At 39.2% G+C, this 26,930-nt stretch overlaps 1 protein-coding gene across 4 annotated transcripts; it reads left to right on the forward strand.

Annotated features, from left to right (window-relative positions):
* The first annotated feature begins 36 nt into the window (after positions 1-36).
* On the forward strand, positions 37-26,636 carry APLF (aprataxin and PNKP like factor). 4 transcript variants are annotated; one of them, XM_044454463.1, is made up of 11 exons: positions 38-208; positions 3,102-3,173; positions 4,621-4,787; positions 6,937-7,108; positions 9,680-9,812; positions 13,871-13,950; positions 16,788-17,191; positions 19,398-19,523; positions 20,631-20,677; positions 22,043-22,084; positions 24,585-26,636. In XM_044454463.1, the coding sequence occupies exons 1-11, from the start codon at positions 116-118 to the stop codon at positions 24,788-24,790; spliced, it is 1,542 nt and encodes a 513-aa protein (XP_044310398.1). In that variant the 5' UTR covers positions 38-115; the 3' UTR covers positions 24,791-26,636. The 4 variants fall into 4 exon arrangements, with proteins under 4 accessions (XP_044310399.1, XP_044310398.1, XP_044310396.1 ...); XM_044454461.1 differs by having other exon boundaries at positions 40-208; positions 9,689-9,812; XM_044454462.1 differs by lacking the exon at positions 4,621-4,787 and having other exon boundaries at positions 77-208.
* The last annotated feature ends 294 nt before the right edge of the window (positions 26,637-26,930 follow it).

Here is a 26,930-nt window from a genome sequence, read left to right on the forward strand (position 1 = left end):
AACTCTTCTTCCTAGTTCAGCTTATGAGAGGGGAGGGGGAGAGAGGGACGGACGGTACGTTGCCATTTTTGGTCCCCCATGCGGAACCCTGAGGCGAGCAGGAGGGCTTGTCAGCATGCCAGGGTTCGAGTTAGAGCCGGTGGCCGGGGGTTGTCCTGTGACGCTGCCCCCCGGCGAAACAGTGATAGGAAGAGGTGCCCTGTTGGGAGTAAGTACCATGGCGGTGCGCATCTGACGTGTGTGTGTGTGTGTGCGTGTGTGTGAGAGAGGGAGGGAGGGAGACTATTTATGGAAGCAACTCTTTTGATATGGTAGGTCACATAGTATATAGTTTCCATCAGCCTCAGCCTGCATGGCCAAGGGTAAGGGAAGATGGGAGCTGTAGTAAGAAACATAAGAACATCTGTTTGGAGTCCTTCATGACATCTCCTGCCTGAGATCCTTTTACCTGGCAATGCTGAGAAAGTTGAAAGTTGCCTAATGCAGCTAGGCCTAATATATAATCCTAGTGAGGGCCTTGCCTTTTGAAAACGGGCTGGTGGCAAATGCAGCCTTATTTCTTTAAAAGTTTTTTTTTTTTTTTTTGCGGGGTGGGGGAAGCTTTTAAAACGTGTTTTTAAAAAAAAAAAAAAAAAACCTTCAGTCAAAGTCTTCCCAGAGAGGCTTATATGAGACTGGTAATCATAAGTAGACAGTCTCTGCCTGTAGACTTACATTCTTAAATTACACAAAAGGGCCAAGGGGATGGGAAGAGGAACTGAACAAGCAAATCTGGACACCAGTACTTAAAGTGATATGCTTGTTATCATAACCATTATAAAGTCAACAGTTCGGGAAAGCAGAAATCAAAGATCAGTCAGTCAGTTTAATGCATTTAGCCATAGACCATTACAAGTTACCAGACTAAAACATTAAATTAACAAATAAAACCATAAATCAAATGTATTAAAGCATAAAACTAAAAGACCAGGTGTAATTCAGGACTGTGTTCCCTTCAAACTCTGGTTTCTCTTCAGAAATCAAAGGGAGCTGGGCTCTAAGCAGAGCTGGTGAAATAGGCTTTCCATCTCTTACTCTGCTGTAGCATACAGAATGGTGCTAGATGAAAGTTGAAGGAAGAAGGAGCCCTTCCTTCATTCACCACTTCAAACTGTGAAATTAGTAGTTTTGCTAAGTTAATTTTGTACACACACATGGTAATAAACCCTACTGAACTCAATGGGACTTACTGCTTGGTAGACTTACATAAGTTTGCACTGTAAGCATACTTGGACATAATATCAAAATCTTTGAATTGCGGATCTGGAGGGGATCAGCTCATCAACTTCCAACCCAACAGCATTTATATATGCTGGTATGAAATAAATGTTTAGAAAAATCATTTTAATAGCCTTTCTGTGAAGGTTGCATGAAGAGCCAGTGATGATGCAGAGCAGGCAGCTCAGAACCAAATCCCTACTCTGAGGAAATTTAACGGATGAACTTGGGCAACTCACTATCTCTGTTTGACCTATCTCACATGGGTCTAGAGTATAAAATGATGGCTGAGTGTGTTACCCATAGAGCTGTAGAAAAGAAGTGGGATAGAAATGTAATAGCAAGGCAGCATCCAAACCATTAAAAGACATTAATATTCTATATGCTTATTTCAGAGAGAATTCTTTAGCATTCAGTTGAAGGAAAATACAGCTAGGATTGGGTTGTTAAATCCTGATCTTGCAAGCATGTATCTAGAGTGCCATAAAGATGGCTGAATAACTTGGAGTGGGGTGAATGACACTGGGATGCTTTCCTTAAAAGTAGTAGCTCCTGTCCATTTCTTATTGCATAACCCAGTATGCATTTGAACTCTTACTACTTGCAATATGCAACATCCAGCTTGCCTTCATCAGTTCTTCAAGGACAATTGTATGTATTTATTGGGCTAGTTCACAGTACTCAGTCGGCATGGGTTGAGAAACTCTAGTACATGCTGGCTGCAGTTTTGGACAGGCAACCTCCAATGGGTGAGTGGTTGTGTTGTCCAGATCATGTTAACAGGATGTTCAGTTTTGGATGACAGGACAACTTTTGATGGGGTTGTTTGTGCTAAATGGTGTTCACAGGTGCTGTGGCTCTTTGTGAAATTAGTTCCCCCTTCATGAGTTCCATGTTCGATGAAGTGCAAATAATTGTGTTGGCCACTAGAGGTCGTAATACACTAATACTATGAATAGATCTCGGCTCCTTGCCTAATTTATTATACTTTTTCAAATCGACACATAATGTTATAGTTATCTGTTTGTAAGTAAGTGAAAGATGTTCCTGAGAAGCTACCTCTTTATGTTTTAGTTTTTTTTTTTTCATTTTATGTGTTCGTTGGGTTTGTGTGATTTGAACCCCGATTTTATATTGCACTTTTAACACATTTCCTACTTTAGTTATGATGGTGGTTTATTGATTTATGCTAAAATTCCCTTTGTAGGCCAGATAGGGTCATTAGATCATCTATGAAGGATGCCTATTAACGTGAATTTGGAGATGAAAGTGATTTATATCAAACAGATTTTCTCCTGGATAAGTAGTATTTTTCTTCTCTGCTCTGTTGAAATAAATCATGTAAAAAGAGTACTGGTACTCATCTGTACTGGTTGTCTTCTAGACTGCAGTCTTGAACTGTGTTCTGTTCATGTGTATGCTAGCCAGTGTGTTCAGTTGGGGAGCTGGGAAAAGCACGCTATTAGTTGTTTTTCATATTATGCCTTTTTCCATCCTTAAGAAGATGCCTTTTGCTACCTAGAACTTAAAATAATCCTGATTTTACTCTTTACTCCCCAGCCATCTATCCTCTAACACTATTCTGAAATATAAATTTATAGGTAGCCTCTTTCAGTTCTTACTTAGATATCTGAAACCCAGATTTAAGATTTTGATTTTATATAGCTGGCTTTTATGCAGGTTTTAACATGTCACTAGTAAAAGAGGGAAAATTATCTTTTCAACAAATTGTGTTCTTAGTTTATAAATTGTACAGTTGTTAATATTTTAGAGAGATTTCTTGATACAAGTTTTCTCACATCCCCATTGATGCTTTAACATCTGGCTGCCTTGTCTCTTTCCAGGTTACAGATAAGAGAGTATCCAGGAAGCATGCTATTCTGAAAGTGGATGGTGACCAGCTTAGCATTAAACCGGTAACTGACTGCTTCTTATATTACTGTCTATTAAAAAAATGAAAAATGTCACTTTTGTATGACTAGTGATACTGTACACCCCAGTGTACATCTTTTAAAGTAGGGATAAACATAGTATTGGATTTGAATTTATTCCAAATTTATTCAGGCATGAGTCTGATGCTGGCAGCCTTTGGACATCAAAGGAATTCTCAAGTTCTGTGCATTAGATATGCATTGTCATAGTGGCATGTAGAGATTTGCAGGGCTAAGAAAGAAGCAGATAAACATAGAATCAGCACCTCTTCTTAGGCCTAGTTCAGATTGTTCAGTTAAAGAACAGGCTTTGTTCTCATGCATTCTGATTCATTTATTTTCCTGTTTTGTGCAAATCATAGTTTACTGGTTTCCTATGTAAAGGTTGGTTTGCTCAAGCTAGGTACTGGGCAAATTAATTCAAAGTCAGGAGAAGAGGTAAGACATGAACTCAGCATACAGCATTGATAGCAAAACGATGGTTTTACCATACCATATGAATCAGGCAGTACAAATGTATGGATTACTGTGACAAAAGTGTGTGCATATGTAGCTAAAGTTTGTACTTTTAAGAACTATCCTAAGAAGGCAGGATACCTGCAAAAGTTCTGAGAAGACAAGTGCTATCTCTCTCTCTCTCTCTCTCTCTCTCTCTCTCTCTCTCTCTCTCTCTCTTTTCTCTTCTCCCCTGGTGTGCTGTATATGTGTGCGTATCTGTACATGTGCAGGCAAAATGTATGTCCCATTACTAATTTGGCTTAGCCACAGTCATGCACACACTGGTAACATCTCGGATGGAATATTGCAATGCACTTTAGTGCTGTGCTATGATTAGGTTATTGAGTTAGTGGCAAGGGCTGGGGCAATTGGGGATAGGACTTCACTGATGGTGATTTACATTATGTGAAGATGTAATATTGGTGTACCATAAATGGGTCAGAACCAATACCTAACAAGCTTAGGATTCAAACTGCTACCTATTCCTCATCTGCCATGACTTCAGCTCTGCTTGGTTTTCCCTCGATAATTCTGCCAGTGATAGGTACTGCAATTATATCTCTGGTGCTGTGCTAATGTAAGATGTTATTGAACATAATGTTCTTGCATCTCTCCAAAAGCTGTTCTTTAGGGCTTGAGGTTCCCTAGAATGTTGTGGAATGTCAGAGATGGGAGGGTAAGGAGAATTGGTGGGAATTCTGCGAGCGACACCTCTCTGGATCTTGCCTTTTAAAATAACATGTTTGGTATATGAACTCAAAATGCCTTGGCTGGGAGGAAGCAAATGTGGAGCATGTATTCTCATCTGTAGCTTTAAATAATATTGAACTATTTTTTTTCCTAACAAACTCTTATTAATGCATTGCAGTGGAACCAGAGTACTATAAATTTTTAAGAGGCACATCATAGTATTTGTACTCTTCTTAATTGGCAGGTTCATGTAAACCCTTGCTTTTATCAGCCAAATAAAAATGGCCAGCTGTTGCCACTGGACACAAATAAATGGCACCGATTGAGCCCAGGTGATAATTTTTCGCTATTAGTAGACAAATATGCCTTCAGAGTTATCTTCACTCCATCAGAGGTGAAAAGTCTGCTAAGGTAATGAAATCTAGTGGAAGCCTAGCTGTAGTTCTGAAATATTTAACTGTCAAGTTTTAGCTTTCTAAAATTTGTGTTATCTGTTGCACAAATATATTTCTATTAATTTAGCATATTAAATGGAAATGATGGCTGTTAGCTTTACTTTAATTGTGTACATTTCCTAAAAATATAATAGTTCTATGCTTGCAGGATATAATTAAGAGACATTGTATAGATATCCTGATGTACATGTATCTGTACCTTAAATCCCTAATCTGCCTATGAACTCTGGTGACTAAAAATGGAATTTTGTTTTGCAAATAGAAAATAGATACTGAGAATTGCTGTCAGAAGCTTACATGGAAAAGTATATAATCACCGTGCCACCAGACTTTTCTTTGCCCTATCCAAGAGCTAAGAAAATTGCTTTTTTATCTGATAAATGAAATGAGGCAGCATTGTTGGCTCTGTTAAAGGAGACATGAAACATTGCTTTCAGTACACAGAGCAGTGAATGTAGTGCACTTAATGTAACATAATATATCCAGTTATTTTCCACTTCCATGAAACTAGGCTTATATAAAGTAGAAAAGATATTATGGTAACCCATGCAATGTACATGCATAAGCATGCTTGACGGCTTGTATGTATGATGAATGAGACTAAGAATTGGCTCGACTGTACTAGTATAGAAAACATTATTTCAAGCAACTGACTTTGGATAAAAGTTCTGTGCTTTGAGGAAACTGAAGTTTGCATCAGATGTTAGATTTTAATGGACACGTTATTGGAGATTTCATTTCCATGACTTTGGGGATCTCACCAGTGAACTGGCAGAAGTTCCAAACAATTGACCAAATGTCATTTCCATTCTTCAATATGTTTTACTTTGATATTGATAGCTGCATTGGCAGTTTAAAGGGTATGAATATGTAACAGTTTTTCCTTATTCTCTAATATAAAGTTCTGCATCTTGCTGCTTTCAATTGTATTTAGAGTAGAATCATGCTGCAGTAAAATTAATATATAAATAAGTAAGATAGCCGCACTAATCCGTCAGGGATAAAACCACAGTGAAGCAATAAGATGGTGCAAAAAGCAGTGGGGAGCAGGGATGGGACCGAAAAGGACAACACTCTGGCCATGAGGCCTGCAGTTCATGCATGGTTTCAAAATACAGACTGCCGCCCGAATGAGTGAGTCACGGGTAGGTGTTGCAGATGCTAAGTAACACCTAGCATTCTGGGATGTAGAAGAATGGCTGACCGGAAAAGCATAAAAGACCAGCCATACCTCAGATTTGCCTTGGCAAAACACATGGGTTCCTGAGTAGACAGAGAAACAAGACATCCCTTATGTTAGCAAAACTCAGTACAGGCCGTCTCTGAGTTATGAATGTCTGCGGTATGAACAATCTGTACTTAAAAATGAGATAATAAAGCTTAGTGATTAAAAATATTGTGGAAAATTGTAATCACCTTAGAGAGAGAGAGAGAGAAGAAGAAGAGAAAGGAAAGAGAGGAATGGCCTCCAAAGCATTGTCAGAGAGAGGGGAAGTGAAAGGGGAGTGAGGGAGGTCTTCCTGCCTTGCTCATCTGGAGAGGGAAATCTCCCCAGCTTTTCCTTGCTGCAAAGAGGATGCACTCATGAGTCTGGAGGGTGGGGCTAGAGGTATTTGCAGTTTTTCCACTTCCATAAGGGTCCTGTGCCCCTAACCTTTGTGAATATGGAGGGCTGATTATTCATTATTGTACTTTCATACAATTTTGAGTTTAAGACAAATTTTCAAGTTCTCAGGAACAGAGCTAGTTTGTAACCCTGGGGATTCCTTGTAGTTCATTAGGTAGAATTGTTAACTGAAGCCAGATTGTTCAGCTTTGTTTAGTGGCTGGGGGCAATGGAAGCCTTGAGAAGCAGTGATCCCCTTAAGTGGTAGAAAACAATCAAAGAACAGTCAAAGTCTGGTGTGTATTTTCTGGCCCCATTGATTTTAATAAAAGAAAATTAAGCACATCTGTAACTCTCACAGAAATATAGGGTCCTAAAAATACTGAATTTTGGCTGGATTGTGAGTTAAATTTTCAAGTCTGCTGTGCTTTTACTAACTGTAATTAGTTGTACACCAATAGTATTGCTTTCTAATAAAAGGCTTATTACCGTACAATAGGAAAAGTTGTAATCCCTCTGTAGAAGATGGAACAAGTCAAACTCCCTCAACACTTCAGCCAACTAAGATGCCTTGTCAACAGCCTTCAGAACAGCAAATAGCCTCTTCTATCAGCAGCCAACTTCTGGAAGTACATTCCGTGTTAGAAAAAGCAGCTGAAATTCCAAAGAAGGTAACTTCTAAAAATCAAGGTGCATAGCGGACTTTAATAGGTTGTGTTTTTATTAATGGGCATTTGAATCCAGTTCTATGGCAAGGCTGGTATGATCACATGTCATGAAAGCTGATATAGAATTATTAATTTTGAAGGGGCTTTTTTCAGTCAAGGTACTTGTGATCTTGTCTCATTAATTTGTCATTAATGATTTTGTCTTTTAAGACTTGCTTTCCTTCTTACATAAGGAAATGCATTTACAGCCCCTTGGACTTGTTTCTGATCAATAGGGAAGAGTTAGCAGGAATCCTGAAGGGAAAGGGGACATGTAATGGTTGAGTTCTTGATTTTAAGAAAAACTTAAGATTAAGTTTAAGTTTAAGGTATACATAGTCACATGTATACCCTGGACTTCAGGAAAGCTGCTTTTAATAAATTCAGAGTAGTAGGTAGGATTGATTAGCAGGAAAACTTTAAAGGAAAGGACATTCTAAAGGGATGGGAATAGCTAAAAAAGGAATAGCTAAGATGCAATCAGAAACATAGCCAGTGCTGAGAAAAAATGGAAAACAACAGAAAGAGTCAATGTAGCAACATAAAGTGCACAGCAATAATCTGAAAATAAAAGGGGGAAGGTGGGCAGGTCACTAACGAAGAGTACAGGAAGATAACCCAGATTACAGAGATGGTGCCAGGAAGGCTGAAGTTCAGAAAGAGTGGAGGTTGGCAGGAGATGCTATCACAGGTTAGCTTCAGTTAAGGGTTAAGGGAAGACAAAAGTAATAATAGAGCAGCTGCATGGTAAAGATGGCAAAATGCTGACAGATAACAAAGAAAAGGTAGAACTGCTGAAATTCTATTTTGGCTCAGTCTTTTCCCAAAAGTGGATGTGTCCCATCTGGTGTATGTGACAAACAGTGTGACAAGGTGAGAGAACACCTTGAGGTTGACCGAGAGATCATCAGGGGCTATATAAGCACCTTCGATAGCTTCAGTTTTATCTTAGGTTTTTGAAAGAGCTAGCGGATGGACTCTCAAAACCTCTGTCTTTGAGAAATCTTGAAGAATAGATGAATTACCAGAGGAGGACAAATGTTGCCCCTCTCTTCAAAAAGGAAGAAGCAGGGAGTGATAGACCAATCACTTTGGCAATAGTACCTGGGAAGGTTCTACAGCAGGTTATAAAGTGGGCACCTTTACATTAATCCAGTGATCATTAGATATCAGCATGGACTTGTCAAGAACAAATTCTGCCAGACCAACCTCATTTCATGAGTTTTTTGAGTAATTTCCTAAGCAGATCGTAGAAATGCTGTGGGCACAATGTATTTTGACTTCAGTGAGACATTTGGCAAAGCATCCCATGGTATCCTAATTAGCCAGCTAGTTAGGTGTGGGTTGGAGTGCATTACTACTCAGTGGATCCATAACTAGCCGGACAACTGTATGCAGGAAGTATACATTACTGTTTCTTCATCAAAATGGAGGGGAGGTATTGAGTAGAGTGCTGCAGCTCAGTCTTGGCAACTGTATCCTACATAATTTCTATTAATGACTTGGAAGAAGAAGTGGGGGAATTGCTCATGGAATGTGAAGAAGTTACAAAATTGGGTGGAATAGCTAACATTTTAGAAGACAAAAAACAGCAATCAAAATGACCTTGATAGGGTTGAAAACTTGGAAGAAAATTAACAACATTGTTTAACAAGGACAAGTGCCTAGTTCTCCATTTAGGAGAAAGAAATCAGAAGCACAGTTATAAAAAGGGGATTACTTGGCTTGGCAATAGTGCATGTGAAAAGGAGTTGTAGTTGGACACAAGCTGAATGTGAGTTAACAGTGTGCAGTGGTGAAAAAACAGCAAATGTGATTTCAGTTTTTGTCAATTGCAGGATAGTTTCAAAATAAAAAAGCAATAGTTCCACTCTGTTTTGCATTGGTCAGACCTCATCTCAAATGCTGTGTCATACCACATGTGAAGAAAGTTTAACATATATTAGAATGAACTTGGAGAAGGGAAGCAAAGGTAATCATAGACTAGAAATTAAGTCTTACAAGGAGAGATTGAAGAAACTGGGTGGCTGTGAGAAGGCTGAGGCAGGGGGTGGGTATGATAACACTTTTAAAGTACCTAAAAGGTTGTCACAAGCAAGAGGATTGCAACTATTTTCTGCAGGATATGAAATAAAGTGCTTAAGTTACTTGGAAGTCGATTTGCTTTAACATCAAGGGAAAACTTACTGTCAGAGCAGTTATACAATAGAAGCAACTTCTTAGAGAGGTGATGGGCTCTTCATTGCTGGAGATATTCAGGCAGACCAGGCAGTCATCTGTCAGGATTTAACAGCTGCTAATTCATGCAGCAAACAGAAGGCTAAGACATTGTGAGTGGTATTCTATCTCTTTAGATGGGTTAGCGCTTGGGTATTGACTTTATGTTTTGGAAATGATGTCTTTTAAAAAATCTCAAAACTTTATTGACATGTTTGCATGCATCCACTTATGGAAGCATGGAACATTATGAAATGTATAAGAGTCATTGAATCGTTCCTAATAAGAAAATATATAATGTGACCTTAATTTGTAAAGTCTTTCCAGTTTTCTGCTAGCATTTCTGAAAATGAAAAAACAAGGCCTACTCAGAGGAAAAGAGTGCTTCCAGAATGGATGTTGCAAGCAAACCTAATGGTTCAAAGTCCATCAATTTCAGTTCCTGGAAGAGGTGATTCTACTTACTATAGTAGTCTTGACTATTGTCTTTCATTATTTTTTAAAAAATATACTCAACACAGAGGTGTATATTCTTAACTTATTTTCAGTTTGAGAGCCAGTTTGGTGTAGTGGTTAAGAACGTGGGACTGGGACTCAGACGATCTGGCTTCCAGTCGCTGCTCAGCCGTGGAGCCAACTGGGTGACTTTGGGCCAGTCACAGACTCTCATCCCAAGGGTTGTTGTCTCTCAGGGTTGTTGTTGTGGGGGTAAAATTGAGAGCAGGAAGAAGAGAATTATGTAAGCCACTTTGCGTTCTTTAAAAAAGAAAAAGGTGGGATATAAATCTAAGAATTAATTAAATACAATTTGATATGATTGTGTTGTGTCCATGTCTTTGCCTCTGTCAGGTAAGATTCATAAGAGACAATTATAGCATGTTGAGATTCTGGGAACTGAACCCTGCCACATCTCTGCGTTTGATGTAGATGGTGCACGTGCATGTAAATTTCTGTACTCATAGGCCTAATAATACTCCATTATTAAAAATGGCAGAAATGTTCACAGATACAGCATCAACTATCTGTCAGCCTGGACATAATTCTATTCCCTTAGCTGCTTATCACGTTCACCTCTTTGGGAATGTGGTTGTTGTTCTCAACATTGTCTCTCCCCGCACCCCCACCCCCAGTGAGCTATATTCTCTGGATATTAAAAACTTGTAAACAACATGCTCTAAAATTTTGAGCTAATTTTAGCAAAGCTGGACCATCTGTTTTTTCAAGCCATTCTTACTAAATATTTTATCATTTCTAGAGTGATATGTCAACTCCAGGTTTACTAAGAAGATTATTTATTATTGCAATATATGCAAATGCTAGCTAGACTTCCATTACATTTAGCAGCAAGTCTCTTACACTGTGCAGCAGGGACCCCTGCAAGGTAGGATTCCGATCAGCTGAGTTCAGATAGAAACAGCAGAATCTCGCTCAAAAACAGTATGACCCAAAACACAAAGGGAAGTGGCTAGCTTATATAGGTTACAGACTTAAAAGTATTCAGAGCATGTGTACAGCATTCTGTGCAATGGCAAGATGCGTTTACTGGAAGTTTTGATGCAACTAGTTACATGGATGCTAAGGAGTAATGAAGTACAGTGAGCTAGTAAGGAGTATTCCTGTCTGGATAGCCAAGGTTCCATCTCTGTCTGAACGTCAGAGCATGGGCTCATTGCTGCCTCTTGCCTGCAGAAGTAATGCCTGATAAGGAATGTTCAAGGCTGAAGATGTGTACTGTGCATGTTTCTTGTGCCATCTTAATATCAGAAAAGGGAAACGCCTTAGTTCCATGAAAGCAGACAAGGGGCCAGGGCTCTATTGTTTATTGGAAGCCATTGTACTTTAATGCCAAGCAAAGCAAGAATTTTAAAGTGGTAGAGACACAGGCCTGGATTTTTAGGGTTCAGGCCTGTCACAGTGCGTAACAGCTGTTATACTGTAAATAGGTTAAGGAGCAATTCAGTTCACTTCAGTGTTGGGTGCCAGAACCCCAGATGAGAAGCAGGATTGCAGGATATATCTACTTAAGCAGAAGTATATATACTTAAGTTGCATGTACACTTTGATGATCCTGACCAAATACCACCAAGTATTGTAGGAATCCTTTTGCTATTTTTGCTAATGTCGGTTTTGTTGCTACTATTGTTAGCCACTAAGATAGGACCAACTAACAATGTTGGTAGTCAGTGAAGGAGCTGCTTTTGCATAGAGGTAAATAGCAGTGGGGGTGGGCAAACAGAAAGGATAACTGCAGCTAAAAGCACTGCTATAGCACGATCAGTTAAGTACCAGCATGTGAAGAAAGTGACATCTTTCCTCATAGGTGGATTTTTCTGCTAAATGTGACTACCTGCTAAGATAACCCCCACCCACTTTGAGTAGAAAAGTCACCCATTTTTCATGTTAGAGCTACAAAGGGCAAAGCAGTAGGTGAGACTGTAAATAGTCAACATGTGCTACCACAGTTTGCCTGTCTGTTGCTTTATATATCTGCATAGACTGGTCAAGGAAGACTTACTGTTAGTTAGGTTTTTACAGTGTACAAGGAAATCAATCTTGCTTGGGCAACCATAGCTAAGAAGTTACTAATTCTTTGGTTTCTGGCACTCCTCACTGGGAGTGGGTGTAGTGTTGATAGCTGAGAAGTGGGAAGTTTGCTTCTCTACTTTATTCAACAAAGAAAAGTGTTGGCAAAGTCTACAAGACTTCACCCTCCTACAGATCTCTGAATTTATATCAGAGCTCACAGAAGTGGCTAGCTATTCTTCCTTTCCTTCATATTGGCATATGACAAAGACAGACAGGTTTGACATTCTGCAGTGAGAGAGCTCAAGTCTTTTCCTTGCTACTGTAGGCCTTTGGTGGACATCTGCAGGCAGCAGACTACAATCACATGTGAGCAGACAGTTCCTGGCTCCCTGGGAAGTACCATTAACAATGTATTTTATATTTTATGCTAAGGACTAAAGAACAGAAGAAGTGCCATATAAAAAAAGCTTTAGGTCTTGACATATATAAGCAACAGCTGGGTTTAAGACTCCATTTAGTGGCCTTTAAGGAATTGCAACAGTCAGTTGTAGGACACTTTAAAAAGTGTGTTTTTTACATAAACACAATTCTTATTTCTTACCCACCACCGTTCAGCCAGATTGCACACATAAGCTCCATGTACAATTAGTAGTTAGGAGATCATACCACACAAAAGAATTAGTGCAGGTAGACTGTGCATTGATAGTAAACATCACATCAGAGACTAAAGGATCCAAGGGCTGTACAATGTTTGCTTTTGAGGATAATAATTTATGTAAATATAATTGGTTAGTCTGATTCAGTGTTCCTCCATTTGCTCAATACCTTTGTTTCCTCACTGAACCAGTAAACCAGAGCTGGAAAAATCTAGTATTTACTTTTCTTTAAATGAAGTGAATCTGATGCCCATGTACAGAAAAGAAAGGAAAAAAGGAAAACTGTTGTATGTTGGCAATACAATAGACAGTCCAAAAGTATGAACAGTTCTTATTCATCTGTCCATTGTAAAGTTTAGCATCTTGATGAAGACGACAACGAGAATATTACCATTGCAGCAGAGTATTGGGTTGTGGCTTATTCATGTTAACTTAGGTTTCAATGATGGCAGGCAAATATTACTGAAAACGTCATCCATAATAGCAAGTGCTTTGTAATTCACACTGATCATCAAGGCCATTGCACAGTTGTGCAGCCCGTTCAATATAAGCATCAGGATTTGTCTCCCAGGATGATGTTCCAAAAATGTCACTTTCTTTCATGATAGTATGCTCCTAATCACCTGTAGCACCATGGCAGATGCAAATAAGTCCATCTGTTCTGATAGGTGTTTTCTGAGTTTTAAAAGAGAGAGTCTTTGGCCAGTGAAGAAGTGACAGATGGCAGCTGATGTTCAGTAGAAGTTCATCTGCATCCCAATATACTCTCTCTGAGATTATGTGATATGTCCAGTGGTTGATAACCTTGCATCAGAAATGAGTTTCTGAACAGTTTATATTTCTTAGCTTTCTAGGAGCCAGTTCAGCACCCAGTGAAATGTGGTGAATCTTCAAATACCACCCCCTGAAAAAAAAATTCAGAAGCATACCGCCCACAAGATTAGAGGGGGTTTTATTCTGCCCCAAAGGTGGGAGTAGCATGTTTGTCACTACAGTTTACTTCAGTTCTCTCATCTGAGGGAATGCACACTAATATTGTATTGTTTATTTATTTGTTTTTTGTAAAAGATAGCTTTCAGCACAAATTGCTAGGCATAGTAAAATTAGATTTTCTTATGGATTTAAACAGGATCTCGTATTGTGGCTATTACTCAGTTTTCTAAATCTTTATCAACCAGCACAGTTGGTTTTAAACAAATGGAATTATACAGTAAAGATTTTTTTTAAAAAAAATGCAGAAAAATGTTCTGTTTTAGTTTTTCATACAATTTTTGCATTGTTTTTCATTCTGTTTTTAATAATCAGAGTTCTTTTACATTTTCCACAGGAAATAATGAAGAAACAAATAAACCATCAAGGAAAAAACAGAAAAGGAGTGCAAGTGAAGATGTTGCAGTTGCTGCACAGGTACTGATTTCAGTTTGGTTTGCCTCCACCTCTCCCTCATTTCTAATTGGCTCATAATTTCAACAGGGAAGAGTGTATTGCAAAGGCCAAGGTGTGCAGTGCTGTTCTATGCACCGAGATTCATTGTGCCCCCAAAGGAGTCCTTGTCAGTGGGGAAGCAGCAAATACATGCTGACAAAAAGGCTAACATTTGCATGTCCCAGAGAGTAACTTGTTAGTTCCACAGATGTGTAGAGCAGTCATCCACTTATGTAGAAGAAAATAGTGCACTTCTGATGTTATCCCAGAATAAAGCTGCTTTTCCTGACACAAGCAGTGCAGAACTGCCTTTCATGTTAGTCGGAGAGAGCCAAGTGGAATACATCTTTATAAGGGGATATCGGGCCTGGTATGAGACACATGAATGATCCTTGTTTGCAGTAAACAGTAGTTTATTTGGAAGAAGAGCCAAAGAAAGATTCAAATTGGTGTGCCTGAAGGTTGGCAGCTCAGGAGAAAGCATATGAGGTGACGTTCTTGAGGGGTTGGTCATTTCATAGTAAACCATGGTTTGGCATTATGTTGAGGGAGACCCACTGTTTGTTGCAAGGGTTTAGAGCTAGTATTGCTGTAATGACACAATGGAAGGTTTGTTCCCTCTAGATTCTTATCATATATCTAGACTAACAGTGATTGGGTGGGAAATTTCCTGTCTTCTCCACATGGTGGTTTATGCGGCTGGTGATGTCTGTGGACATTGTTATAATTTCTTCCTTTTTTGGTGTCCTCCGGGGCTGGCTGGAGATTGCTGGGAATTGTAATCCTACACATATGGAGGACACAGTTGGGGAAGGCTGGCATGTTCTTAGTTATACTTAAGGCTATCTCTCCCTGCATCCCTTTGCAAAAAAACCCAGTATTTTATACACTGTTGCTAGAAATAGACAATGATCCCAAAGTCAAATTAGAATAGCTTATTCTGAGTAGCTATGGTACTTTGGACACAGCAGTGGATTTTGACATTTGTATGTGTCTAGTCAACCGGACAGTTTCTGACCCTATGATATACAGGCACATGTAGATACTTTTTTGTGACTTTGATGGTAGCTGAAGCCTGGAGTGGGTCTAAGCAGCCTGACTTCATCATTTCCATTTAGAGATATTTCATATTGATTTTAATCCACATTTAAAAAAACTTTTTCAAATAGGCTCAGAAGTTTATGCTGGGCAGGGGGCGGGGGGAGAAAAATTGTGACATAAAACCATCACCAATAAAAGATACAGGCTAATGGGAAGCCACGGAATTCAAATCAGCTGATCATGCCCTATTAAGCTTAGTTCTTCTGTGGTTTAGACAAGAGAGATTATGCTAAGGGAAATGAGAAGTTTTGAATTCTTACTAATCAACAGCTAGCCACAAGGGAACACTTTGGGTTCTAATTGTTCAGTACGTATTAAGAAGATAAAGGCCTGGAGTTGGTAACTTTTATATCCCAGTATTTTTCTTGGCACTAGTGGGAATTATTCTTGAAACAATTTGCCCATTGCTAATTAGATATTTTGCCAGCAAAATTATAAAAGGATGGGGACAATCTTAAATGCAAGGGTAGAAAACAAGCTATGCCATCCAGTCAGTTGCTCAGGGGTAGCTTTTGGCACTTTTAATTTATCGAGCGTTGAGGCATGCTTAAACCCCTTTAATGCTGTTTCACAGTTAATTTCAGAATTCCCATTTCAGCTTTTTAATGCCAGGAATGGTGTTTTACTATTCAAACTAAACGTCATATAAGTGAGCACTTGACATGCCTGTTTATTTTCTTTAAATAATAGCATGATGATGCTTGGACAAAGCTTCCATGAGTACTCACACACAATGTGGGATCAGTGAGGGTCAGGGATCCCCTACACCAGTAATCTCAGCTACACTGGAACCAGTTGGGAAGAGCTTATGGGGATATGACTTCCTCCATATGACCCCCTTATTGGCTCAATCAGAAGTGCAGGTGAGCTTGGAGAGGAGTACATGGGAAAAGCTATTATTTCATACCGTCTTTGTGCAGTCACAGCACCTCAGCACAGTATGAATTAAACAGGGTGGTCATCTAGTACTTTGGGCCCACACCAGGTGTCCTCCAAGAGTTGTGGGTTGCCCACCTATGCAATAAAGCATTGCAGAACTCTTCCCATTTATCTGTCTTCTCTCAGCTAAACCCTGGTTTATGTTAAGGTCTTCTCCAAATTCATCTACTGTGGCCATCTTCTCTTTTCGCTTTTCCAGTTCGCCTTCATCCAAAACTCTTCTGCCCTGATGGATTGCTTTTCCTTCAGTCAGACCGTGTGACATGTAGTCTTCAAACTTTTTTCCCCCTCTAATGGTCATTTGTGTATGGTCCATAGTTTTCATTATATCTGTTGGTGACCTCCAACCTTTACTATCCTAAGCTGCTTAAAGATATTTGACTCTCCATCTTGACTCTACCCTTCTTCCTTGCTCTCTAATTTGTGTGGAATTCATTTTACGGATGTGGAGAAGGTGCCAAGTCTTTTTTGCTGTCTACCTATAGAACTCATCTCAAAATCTTTTTGTCGGGACTTTGTCAGCTTAATCTTCTGTTTCTTATTCTTACTTTCATATGTATTTATGCTTGTATTCACCCATTAATACTGTTGACTCACCATGCCCACCCTGTGTTGTTTCCTTAATTGTCTGTTTGATCTGTAAAATTCTTGGGGCAGGGACCTGTCTACCTTTTGCTATGCTTAACATTGGTACTCTGATGGATTAATCCATTTTTTCTAGGCTCTGTTCTTGCACAAAGAATTATGAATTAAAATCTGTTTCATGCCAATTTCCACAGGATGTACAGGTGGTATCTACTGAACCTGTTCTGGAAAACCTTGAAAAGAATGAAAACAAAATAGTGCCTCAAAGAGCTGGAAGTTCTAAGGGGCAACATAATCATCAGCTTGAAAATGAGGAACTGGACCTTGACCTGGAGGAACAGGCTTGTCAGCCCTCTGAGACGGCTGCAAGAAATACAGGGAAAAACAAATTGGACAATGTTAGCTTTACAACTAAGCAAGCTCATCAGGACAACACGTCACAATCTTTTCTTCACCAGAGTAAGATTCAAGAACATATTCTAAATCAGGCTTCCGAAGCAGACACTTCTAATTTAACTGAAGGTCAAAATGTACCACAAAGCTCTAATGTAGCCAGACATCAGAGGACAGCCTGCCGGTATGGGAAAAGCTGCTACAGGTAAATTCAAATGTAAATCTTCCAGGTGGCCAGGTTTAAATACTTGGTGATACATAATGATGTAACCTGCAGGCAGTGAAGATCTTGTACTGTCAGCTCTGGTGCTGAAAATACATTTTAACTATCTGCAGTGGGCAGATGAGTTGTCTCTTTGGAAGTAAGTGTATGGAGTTATATTCAGATGGACAACTCAAGAATGAGATGATGCATTATGGCAGATAAACAACATGCAAGTAAGTCTAGGTGAATAAAAACAAGCCTGTTTCAGGCAAGCCAAAATAATTGTGTAATGGTCTTACAGGCTATGTTGTGCTTTGTTTGTTTATTTTCAGTATTGGAGTTATTTTGCCTTCTGATGTCTAAGGGGCAGAAGACAAAATTCAGCTAACAGTGTGCTCTTAAGCTGCTTTACTCAAAATCAATCCCACTGTATTTTGTAGGAAGGTGTGCTTAAGAAAGTTGTAGAAGCCTGCTTGCACTGAATCCAAATCACCATTGGGAAACTGTTTTGAGAAACATAATTTTATAACAGGGGTACTTTCAGTTTCTCTTAACATTCTGTGCAGAGTAGTTAAAGGTAATCAGCTCAGTGTGGTATGAATATGGGGGTTGTCTTGGCTTCACTGTCAAAATGAAATAGATAAAATGAATACTAAGTGACAGAGACAGGTTTATTTAAAATTCATTTTGTGCATCATAAAAGCAGTCCTATGGCCATAGTATGCTTTGGATTCCCACGTCTGAGTCTGGAGTCAGTGCTCTGACCTTGGTGCTTTTAACTGCAGCTCTAACCTTCCTCCCCTTTGCAGCTGGTGTGGAAAGAATTGCACCAGTTGCTCTCGAGGGTTAGAAACACAACCTCGGAGGGAGGAAAATGAAGCCAGTCTGGATGGGCAAGGGCAGGACACTGGAGAGGTTAGGATACAAGTTATTGTGATGCTTCCTTAGTCTCCCTTCCTTACCTCTCTGCCTAGTGAAAAAGGGTGGGAAGATAGGGATCAAAAAACACCTGCATGGCTATTCTACCATGCATAAGATGACATAAATCAAGTTTGGTGGCTTATGATAATCACATGGTCGCACATGCACAAGGTTGTCCCTTATCACTTGTTCACCTGAACAGTTCCTTTTTCTCAGACCCAGTACTATCAATTGCTCACCAACCTAGGTAACCTAGGAGGCAATATACCCTATTTCCAAGGTTTATGCTGTATGGTCACATAACATACACTGACTTTCCAGAACTTTAAGATTCAGAAGAATCTTACCCTTCTGATTCAGAAAGAAGGCTGTAGAAAAAGGGGCTATTGTGGCATTAAAAATACATGTGAAAACCCATTGTGCTCATTGAATTAATTGGCGCTGTACTTTGATTGTTAGCCAGTTGTGGGGAATAATAGGAATTGTGATTCCTATCCAGTGAAGCTTCCAGTATCATAAATCTTTTAGATGAACCTTGAGTATGCCTGCATTTGAAACACTGTGTGCAGATCCGGTCTACTGAACTCCAAAAGGACATAATGCTAGAAAGGTACAGAACACCTGAAATGATTGGCAAATTAGAACTTATTCCCTAGTGGGAAAATCTAAAGCATCTGGTTTTTATTTGCATTACTGTTAAGATGAGATGCAGAAGGGTTTGGAACATGGTACTAGTGTATAAAATTCTGAATGGTATGAAAAGAGTGGCTATAAAGGCAACTTTCTTCCTCTCATAATATTAGAACCTGGGAATATCTAGTATAATTAGCAGGTAATAGATTAGCAGGCAATAGATTCAGAACAGATGAGAGGAAGCATTTTCTTTACACCTTGCATCTTTAACAGATTTCACTGCCTTAAGAAGTGTTTGTGGCTGCTAGCTCAGATGACTTGTAAAAGGTTCTTTCAACTGCTATAAATTGTGGTATGTTAATAGAATCCCCCCATGTGCCAGATGGTTAGGAATGGGCATCTAGGAATGGGCTCTTACCTTTATGCCCTGCTTGTGGGGTTCCTCAGGGCATCTGCCTTGCTACTCTTGAAAGCATATTGATAGGCCCCCAAAAGCTATGTAGCTTATAACTAATAGTGAATACACTAGTTGGATGATATCCAATGTAAACATGTGCACTTGGCTTAGGTAGTTGCATTATATTTTCCCTAGCCTCATACTCAAACAAATTGCATATTGGTATAGCTTATGATGCATTTCTTAATTTCACAGGAAGAATCCCATACATCTTCAGGAGTTCAGTCACCCTGGTGATAGCGATTATTGTGACACAGAAACTTTATCTCAAATTGACAATGATAACAGACCTGAATGTCCTTATGGAACTGCTTGTTACAGGTAAGAAATATTGCTTAAAGTAGATGGTCTCTCTCAAAATTTTTAGACAGGATGGCTTATTTCAATTATAAAGCAATGATCTAAAACAAGCATAGCAGCAGCTGGCTAAATATTTTGTTGTAATATGCTAGTACATAAGGTGAGACTAGCCCATTCCCAACCATTAACCAGTTACTTCAGCCTTATCAGACTATCTCTCACCTTCAGCTCCAACTTGCATCATGGGACCCACTTTTTAATGGTTGTATAGAAGGTGATACTTTATCAAATACAGCTTGTTTTGTATGGGTGAGAAGTTTCACTTGTTGAACTTCCTGCTTCTACATAAGGTACAGGAGATCCCTTTCTACTGGCAATTGGTTGTCCTGTCTCTTAAAAAAAAAAAAAAAAGGGTTGCGTCAATGTGCAACCCACTTTAAGTCAAAGTGAAAGATCCTAACCAGTCAGCTGCAGTCCAGTGTTCTAAATGCAATTACTATAGGGCAGTGGTCTGCAACTGGGACAACACTCATTGAGTTGGCCAAACCTCTAGAAGAGGGTGTTTCCTCCTCCAACTTACGGGCATATATTTTCAGAAGGGTGCCCCTATAAATGAGACTGGGTGAACAATTCTGTAGCTTTGTTTCAGAAAAAGAAATTCTGACGAAAGATCATATTGCAAATAGTAGTTATGCAATGCCTTGTTTTCATTTTTAGAACATCCTGGCCTTCTTGATGCACTTTCAGAGTTTCTTAAAATGCTCACTTTTCCCACTTTTCATTTAAATGTATGAAAGAGAGCAAGCAAATTTACTGATGGCTCAAACTGAAATATCTGAAAATGACAAAATGTACTGCTGGTTGGATTTAGTCTGTTATATTTGTCTTTCCTTTTAAATGAAGATGGAAAGCATTTGTTTTGACTGGGTTTTTTTTTTTTCATTTTTTATTGAAAGGCTTAGTTAAGTGTTTCAAAGTTATAGGACACACAGTGATTGATTTCCCTTCCACTTAAACATAGTCCTCTGTAGCATTAGGATTGAAATAGTTTTCATTGTTAGAAAATAACATTAAAGTTATAAAGAGTGGAACATTTAGGTTTCATCTCCCCCTCCCCTTTCTTTGCAGGAAAAATCCACAGCACAAGCTGGAGTACAAACACACAGCACCCCCAGGTAAGGTGTTTTTCTTCCACTTAAAATACAGAACCCTGTGGCCTGATGGGGGTGTCAGAGTGGGGAGAGACAGAAGGATAGCCCAAGTGGAGCTGTTGAAGTGTTACTGCCTTATGTAATTGATGGCCCTTTGATGTAAGGAAAGAAGTGGGTATAGTTTCTGGAGCGCTAAATGCCTTTTATTATAGTTCAATGCATTCTAATCAGTGCAGCCATGAAAAGGAAGATTTTACTCAGATTTTCCAGGTAAAAATTAACTAGCCAGCAAAACCAAATGCTCTAATAATGTGAATACTGAGTTGGATCCAGGTTTTCCTTTGCATGAAGAAACATAGATCTAGCAGAAGCTCCTCCTAGAGGAAGGAGGTCTCTTCCAATTCCCTATGCTTCCTGCAACTTCCCATATTTTTCTGGAAGGTCACCAAGTTCTCCCAGACAACTTCTCAGAGTGCTGACAGATGTGGTATGTAGGAGGGAATTGGTGAATTGCCTCCCTTCTGCCCATGAATATGTTTCATCAATGAAATTTTGCTCAAGGCTAGTCTAGAACCAGTGCAACTCATTCTAGCCCAGGGAAGCTAAATTCAGAATTTAGACTAAGAGATCATCAAATTGCAAAATAAGAGTCATTGGTGCAGACTTACATTTTAGTTCTGTTTTGCTTGGCCTGGATCTTGCAACAAGTCCAGGGTAGATTTACAGTGCAATCCCATGCACATTTACTTAGATTGTTTAACTCCATCTGGTAGCATGATCCTGTTCATATTTACTTGAAATAAGTCCAGTTGAATGGACCTCTTCTGTAAATGTATGTAGGCTGTGTCCTTAGTTTTCTTTTATATAAGCAGGTCCCCTCCTGCTTCTCCAAGTCTTCACTGCAAACTGCTTTTGAAATAGAAGGAAATGTCAAAAGTAGCTGATGATAGAGCATGGGTGGAGGGTGGATGTCCGCTGTTTGAATTTTAAAGTGACCCAAATTCCATGGGACTGGTCTGGAGTCCATAGATCAGCTCTAAGTATCTTGCTTGGAAAAAAGAATTGAGAATGTGTGGAGATGTGTGCTCAGACTCTCTGTGGAGGTTCAGTGAACAAAAGCAGATAGAAGTTTCTTTTCAGAAGGAAGCTTTCCTGCCCTTGCCTTCCCACTGCAGTCTCTTGTACCACTTGAAAATCCACTCTGGGGACTTATGAGACCCTTAAGAATGGGGTGAAACATGGTGCAGGAGATTGCAAATAGCATAAGGAGTTAGTGGAAACTTCCCCAATTTCAATAACATTTCATATCCCTATTTGTTGTTGCCTTGGCAACTTCTTTCTTTCTTTCTTTCTTTCTTTCTTTCTTTCTTTCTTTCTTTCTTTCTTTAGAATCTGAGAGAAGGCAGACGAGACAGAGGGTTGTTAAAAAAGGTAAGGTTACTGTGCATTTCCAAGCCGAATAAATAGAATAGCTCTTAGGAATTTCTTTATAATATGAGTACCATAAACAAGTCAAGTTGCTATGTAAAAGGGCAAACCTTCCTCTGCTGTTACCAAATAGATTAAATCAAGCCTCTGCCTGAAAAGGTGCACACTGGAAGTAAACAACTTCACCCTGGTGAACAATATTGTTTATTTATTTGGTTACATTTATAGCTCACTATTTTTGTCACTGGGTTCCCCAGGTAGCCTCCCATCAAATCAATGACTGGAGCTAGACCTTCTTAGCACCTGTTGGAACATCTCTGGTTAATGTTGAAAATGTAGAACATTTTTGATGATTAGAGCTCTTTTTTAATTGCTCTGCTGCCTGCTGCTACATTTATCTGTAAACATAAAAGCCATAAAGTGGTCTTCATTCATAACATTCAGAAATTAAATTGTAGATGTTTGACTTAATAAAGATTTGTCAAGGTATCGCATATACCGGCAAACACCCATGCTGGTATCTTTGGTCTCCTCTTGTAGAATGCCATACACACGAATACTGTGCTTGTAATGTGTTCCCATAAAACATGGGGAAATCTGTCTTTATCCCCTCATCCACCCACCCCAAAGGTGTGTGTGTAGAAGACTGCATGAATCAGGCCTGTGCCTATGCATCCATAGACTTGTCCCATAGGATCACAGGGACAAAATGATAACATGATGACAGCACCTGTTTATTGGTTCCTGTAGCTGCCCCAAGTGTCAGCTTGTTTAAGGTTAGGATTGATGTAGGACATTTCACACTGTCCTGCTGATGCTGATGTGTGTGTTTTTTCAAATCTTTCACTTCTATAGGATTTTATCAACCTTTATTACAGGCTGTTTGGCCTGATTGCAGGGTACAGCAAACTAGAGCTCACATTCCTCTATAAAGATAACAGAAGTGTAACAAATGCTGACCACTCAGGAAGAAAGGAGTGTGCTGGCTAGAAAACCTGTGGCTCGTTAGTTGTTAAAGCCATTATCTTAATTATCACAGAATACATTGCTAAGTGTTAGTGTATCTAGGAACCTGCCAGCTTTTGACATCTTTTCAGAGGATGAGAGCTAACAAAGAGCAGTGAAACTTCCATTCTAAATATGCCTGGAAGGACTATCTGACCTGGCTAAAGGTTCTCTGCAGTCCTGCTACGATAGTTTTTCATTATAGCAAATTGAAAAAGCTATTCTTAGGAACACTACAAAGAAAATTCTCATTTCAGGATCATTGGCATAAAGTGTCTTCCCTGATAAAGCCCAAGGTCATATTAGGGAACATACCATGTTTGAGAAGGAGAATCACCTTTAACCATAGCAGTTCCTTTTCCTTAGCAAAGCCCTGGAGATGAAAAGGGGTTAATCTAATTGTTCAAACTGAAAGCCCAATTATTTGGATAACTTTTATTAGAAGTTCTAAAACAGCACATATGCTTAGTACCTTGTGAGGAACCTCAGGCCCATGGGCCAAATCCAACCTCCTGGAGTCCTTAATCAGAGCTTTGGGATTCCTCAAATGGCTATATCCCCTTTCCTTCAACCACTGATTGTACAGTGGTTTTTCTACTTTTCTGCAGTTTTTCCCCTTTCTAAAAGGATGCAGTGCCTTTCTAAATGCCTTATGGCAGTGAGACCTTGAAGATACAATGTGTAGGTATATTTCTATATTATTTTGGCTGCTCTCCCTTTGACTTTGGCCCTGCCTCCCACAAGAATGTGGCTTCTCTGAAATGGAATTCGACCCAAGGGCTGAAAGCTCTCTTATCGCTGCTATATAGAACATTGAGTCTGCCACCTGCAATCTTGACTGCTTATGATTCCAATTCCTTCAGTGAAGTTGTTCATTGAAAGATAATGCCTTAGACCTCAGGGCACCCTAATCCCTTTTGCATGTCCACAAAGATATGAGCCAGTTTGCAAGTTGTAACAACCCACAGTTAAACTACAGCTCTTGAGAAGACAAGCAGGGGCAAGTTTGTGTTCAGGTTCACTTGTGCCTGCTCACTGTTTTAAACAATTCAGAGAGTGAATGTTTATCTTGACTGTCAGACCTGGAACGCTGTGTTGTCCGAGAACAGAAAACTCACAGCTTGAATGCCTGGTGGTCCTGATGATGTTAGGGAGTGCTTGCTGGAAGCTGGAGTATAGGTGCTGGGATCTATTATAAGACTGGCCTAGGCTTCTGTGGAATGCTGTCCTAACTAGCTTCTAGTGCTGTGAATGTGCAGGATTCCTGAGTTTACCATTACGAGCATCCATTTACAAATTTCAAGCCATCACTAATGCTATCTCTTTCTCTCCAGCTATTCAGTCCATATTTGGCTATTGGTACAGTGAAGCCAAAATTCCTATAGAGTGACTTATCTAATATTAAATAATACAATTCAGTTCATATAATAGTCGTATACCAGGATCATTTGCACTGCTGATGGACAGTTGAGATTTTACATATTTTTAAATTCTACAGGAAGGGGTGCTTTAGAGGATGATGATGATGGTGGTGAGCCCAATGAATATGACCTAAATGACAGCTTCATAGATGATGAAGAGGAAGAGGACTGTGACCCTACTGATGAGGATTCTGACTGGGAGCCTGATTCTCAAGAAAAAGATGATGAAGATGTTGACACACTGCTGGAAGAAGCAGAGAATTTTGTTAAAACCAAGAAGTGATTTTATCCTAATAGGCAAGCTTTGATGAAAGTTAAAAGTACAAATTTTGTGAAAACCCATGAAACTCATTAAGTATGTCCCTCTAACCTTTAAATCAAAGTGATTTCAATTTTATGTAACTATACCTAAAAGTACCCCTTTAAATGGGGAAACACTACATGGAAGATAGTTGTAATACTTACTTGGGACAAATGTTTATACTTGAGACCCAAATGAAGAAGAAATACTCTGGTCACAATCTGGCCAAAGTCAAGCACTTTGAAGTTTGGTTCAGCTTTAATAGGGAGAGTTAAAATGCTTGACACCTCCATTGAAGTGAAAGTGATGAATACTGCATTGTGACCAGTCTATCCTTGGTATTTTCCTTTCTCAAAGCCAAGCCTTTACCTCATGAAATTGGATCATGTATGTAAATCTTAAAAATGCAAGTCCTCCACAGCTGATAATGTCAAAAGGAAGACCTTGAGCACTACAGCCAAATACACAGTACTGCTGATTTTTTGTAAGATGTGTTGTGCCAGATATGGTTGTGGGGCATACGAGTAAATGGGAAAGTTTTTATTTGTATTACTGAAGTTTGTAATAGGGTTCATTTTAAATGAACATTGCATTGCATAACAATTCTAGATTGACAATTAAACCAGTTTGGATTTTGGTTCATTTATATATATATATAGTCAGACTGGTAAACAATTACTGTCTTTCATTACTTGTAATTCTCCATCTGGCACTACAAATAGGATTCTTTCTATTTGAGGAAAATGTTTATAAATTTATGCTGAAAGGCAATTATGTTTCGATCTCTTTCCAGTTTTTCTGAAAGTCACTCTACACCATGACATTCTGTTGGCTTGTGCTGAAACATAAATTTCAAATGACTTGCCTTGACAAGGGTTTGTTTATAAAATGTCTGATTTGCACCTTCAGATGCAAAGTACAGATACATTAAGCATGGAAATTGCTTTTTAAGGGAAATATTCAGCATTTGCCCTTTGGTGGATAGCCATATGGCAGCACCTGTTCACTAACAACCATTGCAGTGCTTTTTTTAAGATTCCACAATTTTGCTGCAGGACTTAGACAGCTACGAATCTGTTGTCTTAAGATCAAGGTGATCCATCTTTCATGGTTTTTTGCAACTTGGGGAAGGTGTGCTGTAGGACTACCCTAGTTCCCTTGTTCAGAGTGATTAGCACTGAATTAAACAACTGGACTAGTTCTGTGCTGTGCTTCCCAGTCAAAGTGAGACCAGCGCTATGCTCTCATTGCCTCCCACAAATTGGGAAAAGAAATGGTATAGTCCTGGAGACCCAGGAGAGAGTGATGGTATAGTGCTGGAGTTTTTAATGGAAGGGAGGGCACCAGAAGGTGGCAAAGTCTTTTCTCTGAGGATGAGGAAGGTCAAGAAAAAAGAGGAGGTCAGAAGGTATCAGGAAATCCCCGATTAACTATTCCAAGGTGTTTTAAGGTGGCATACTTTTAAGGGGTTGTGAGGAATGCAGAAAACTCGGGCTAAGCAGTGGTATTCAGCAGTCCCTTGACCTTATCCCATGAATGGCTCCTTAGTTAGAAACATTTACAAAAATATTAGTGATTAACTATTTCTGTCCAGCCCTATTCCCCCCCCTCCCCTTTGAGTGTTAGTATTTTTTGAGTGCAGGGAATGCTTCAGGTTCTTAAAATTAATTGCTTAAGTGTAGTATACAGCACAAAAGTGTTTAAGCCCTGCTATATGAAAAGCACATAAATCTTGAAAAATACATGCACTAGATGAAAAAGAATGTCTAGGAAATTAGCTCATTGAAATTCTGAGGATAAAAGTAATGTAAGTCCAATTTTGGCAAAACAAATGTGTACTTTGATGGTAGTATTATAAAGCAAGCTTTTCCAATCAGGTGTCCTTCAGATGTGCTACAATGTAACTAGTCATGCTTGTTGGAAATGATGGGATTTGTGATCCAGCACTTCTGGAGCTCTTCTGTTGGGGAAGATGGATATAAAGAGAGCAAAGATGGGTATAAAGAGGGTAGAGACAGGCCTTAGAGACCTGGTCTCTAAAAGTCTTTGTTCAAGCTACTTTCGAATATTCAGGATGGTTTACACTCCATGATTTTTTGGAACATCCTGAATCACATCATAA

The sequence above is a fragment of the Varanus komodoensis genome, unplaced genomic scaffold (assembly GCF_004798865.1).
Source record: "Varanus komodoensis strain SLA01 unplaced genomic scaffold, ASM479886v1 scaffold7_3, whole genome shotgun sequence".
Lineage (NCBI taxonomy): Eukaryota > Metazoa > Chordata > Lepidosauria > Squamata > Varanidae > Varanus > Varanus komodoensis.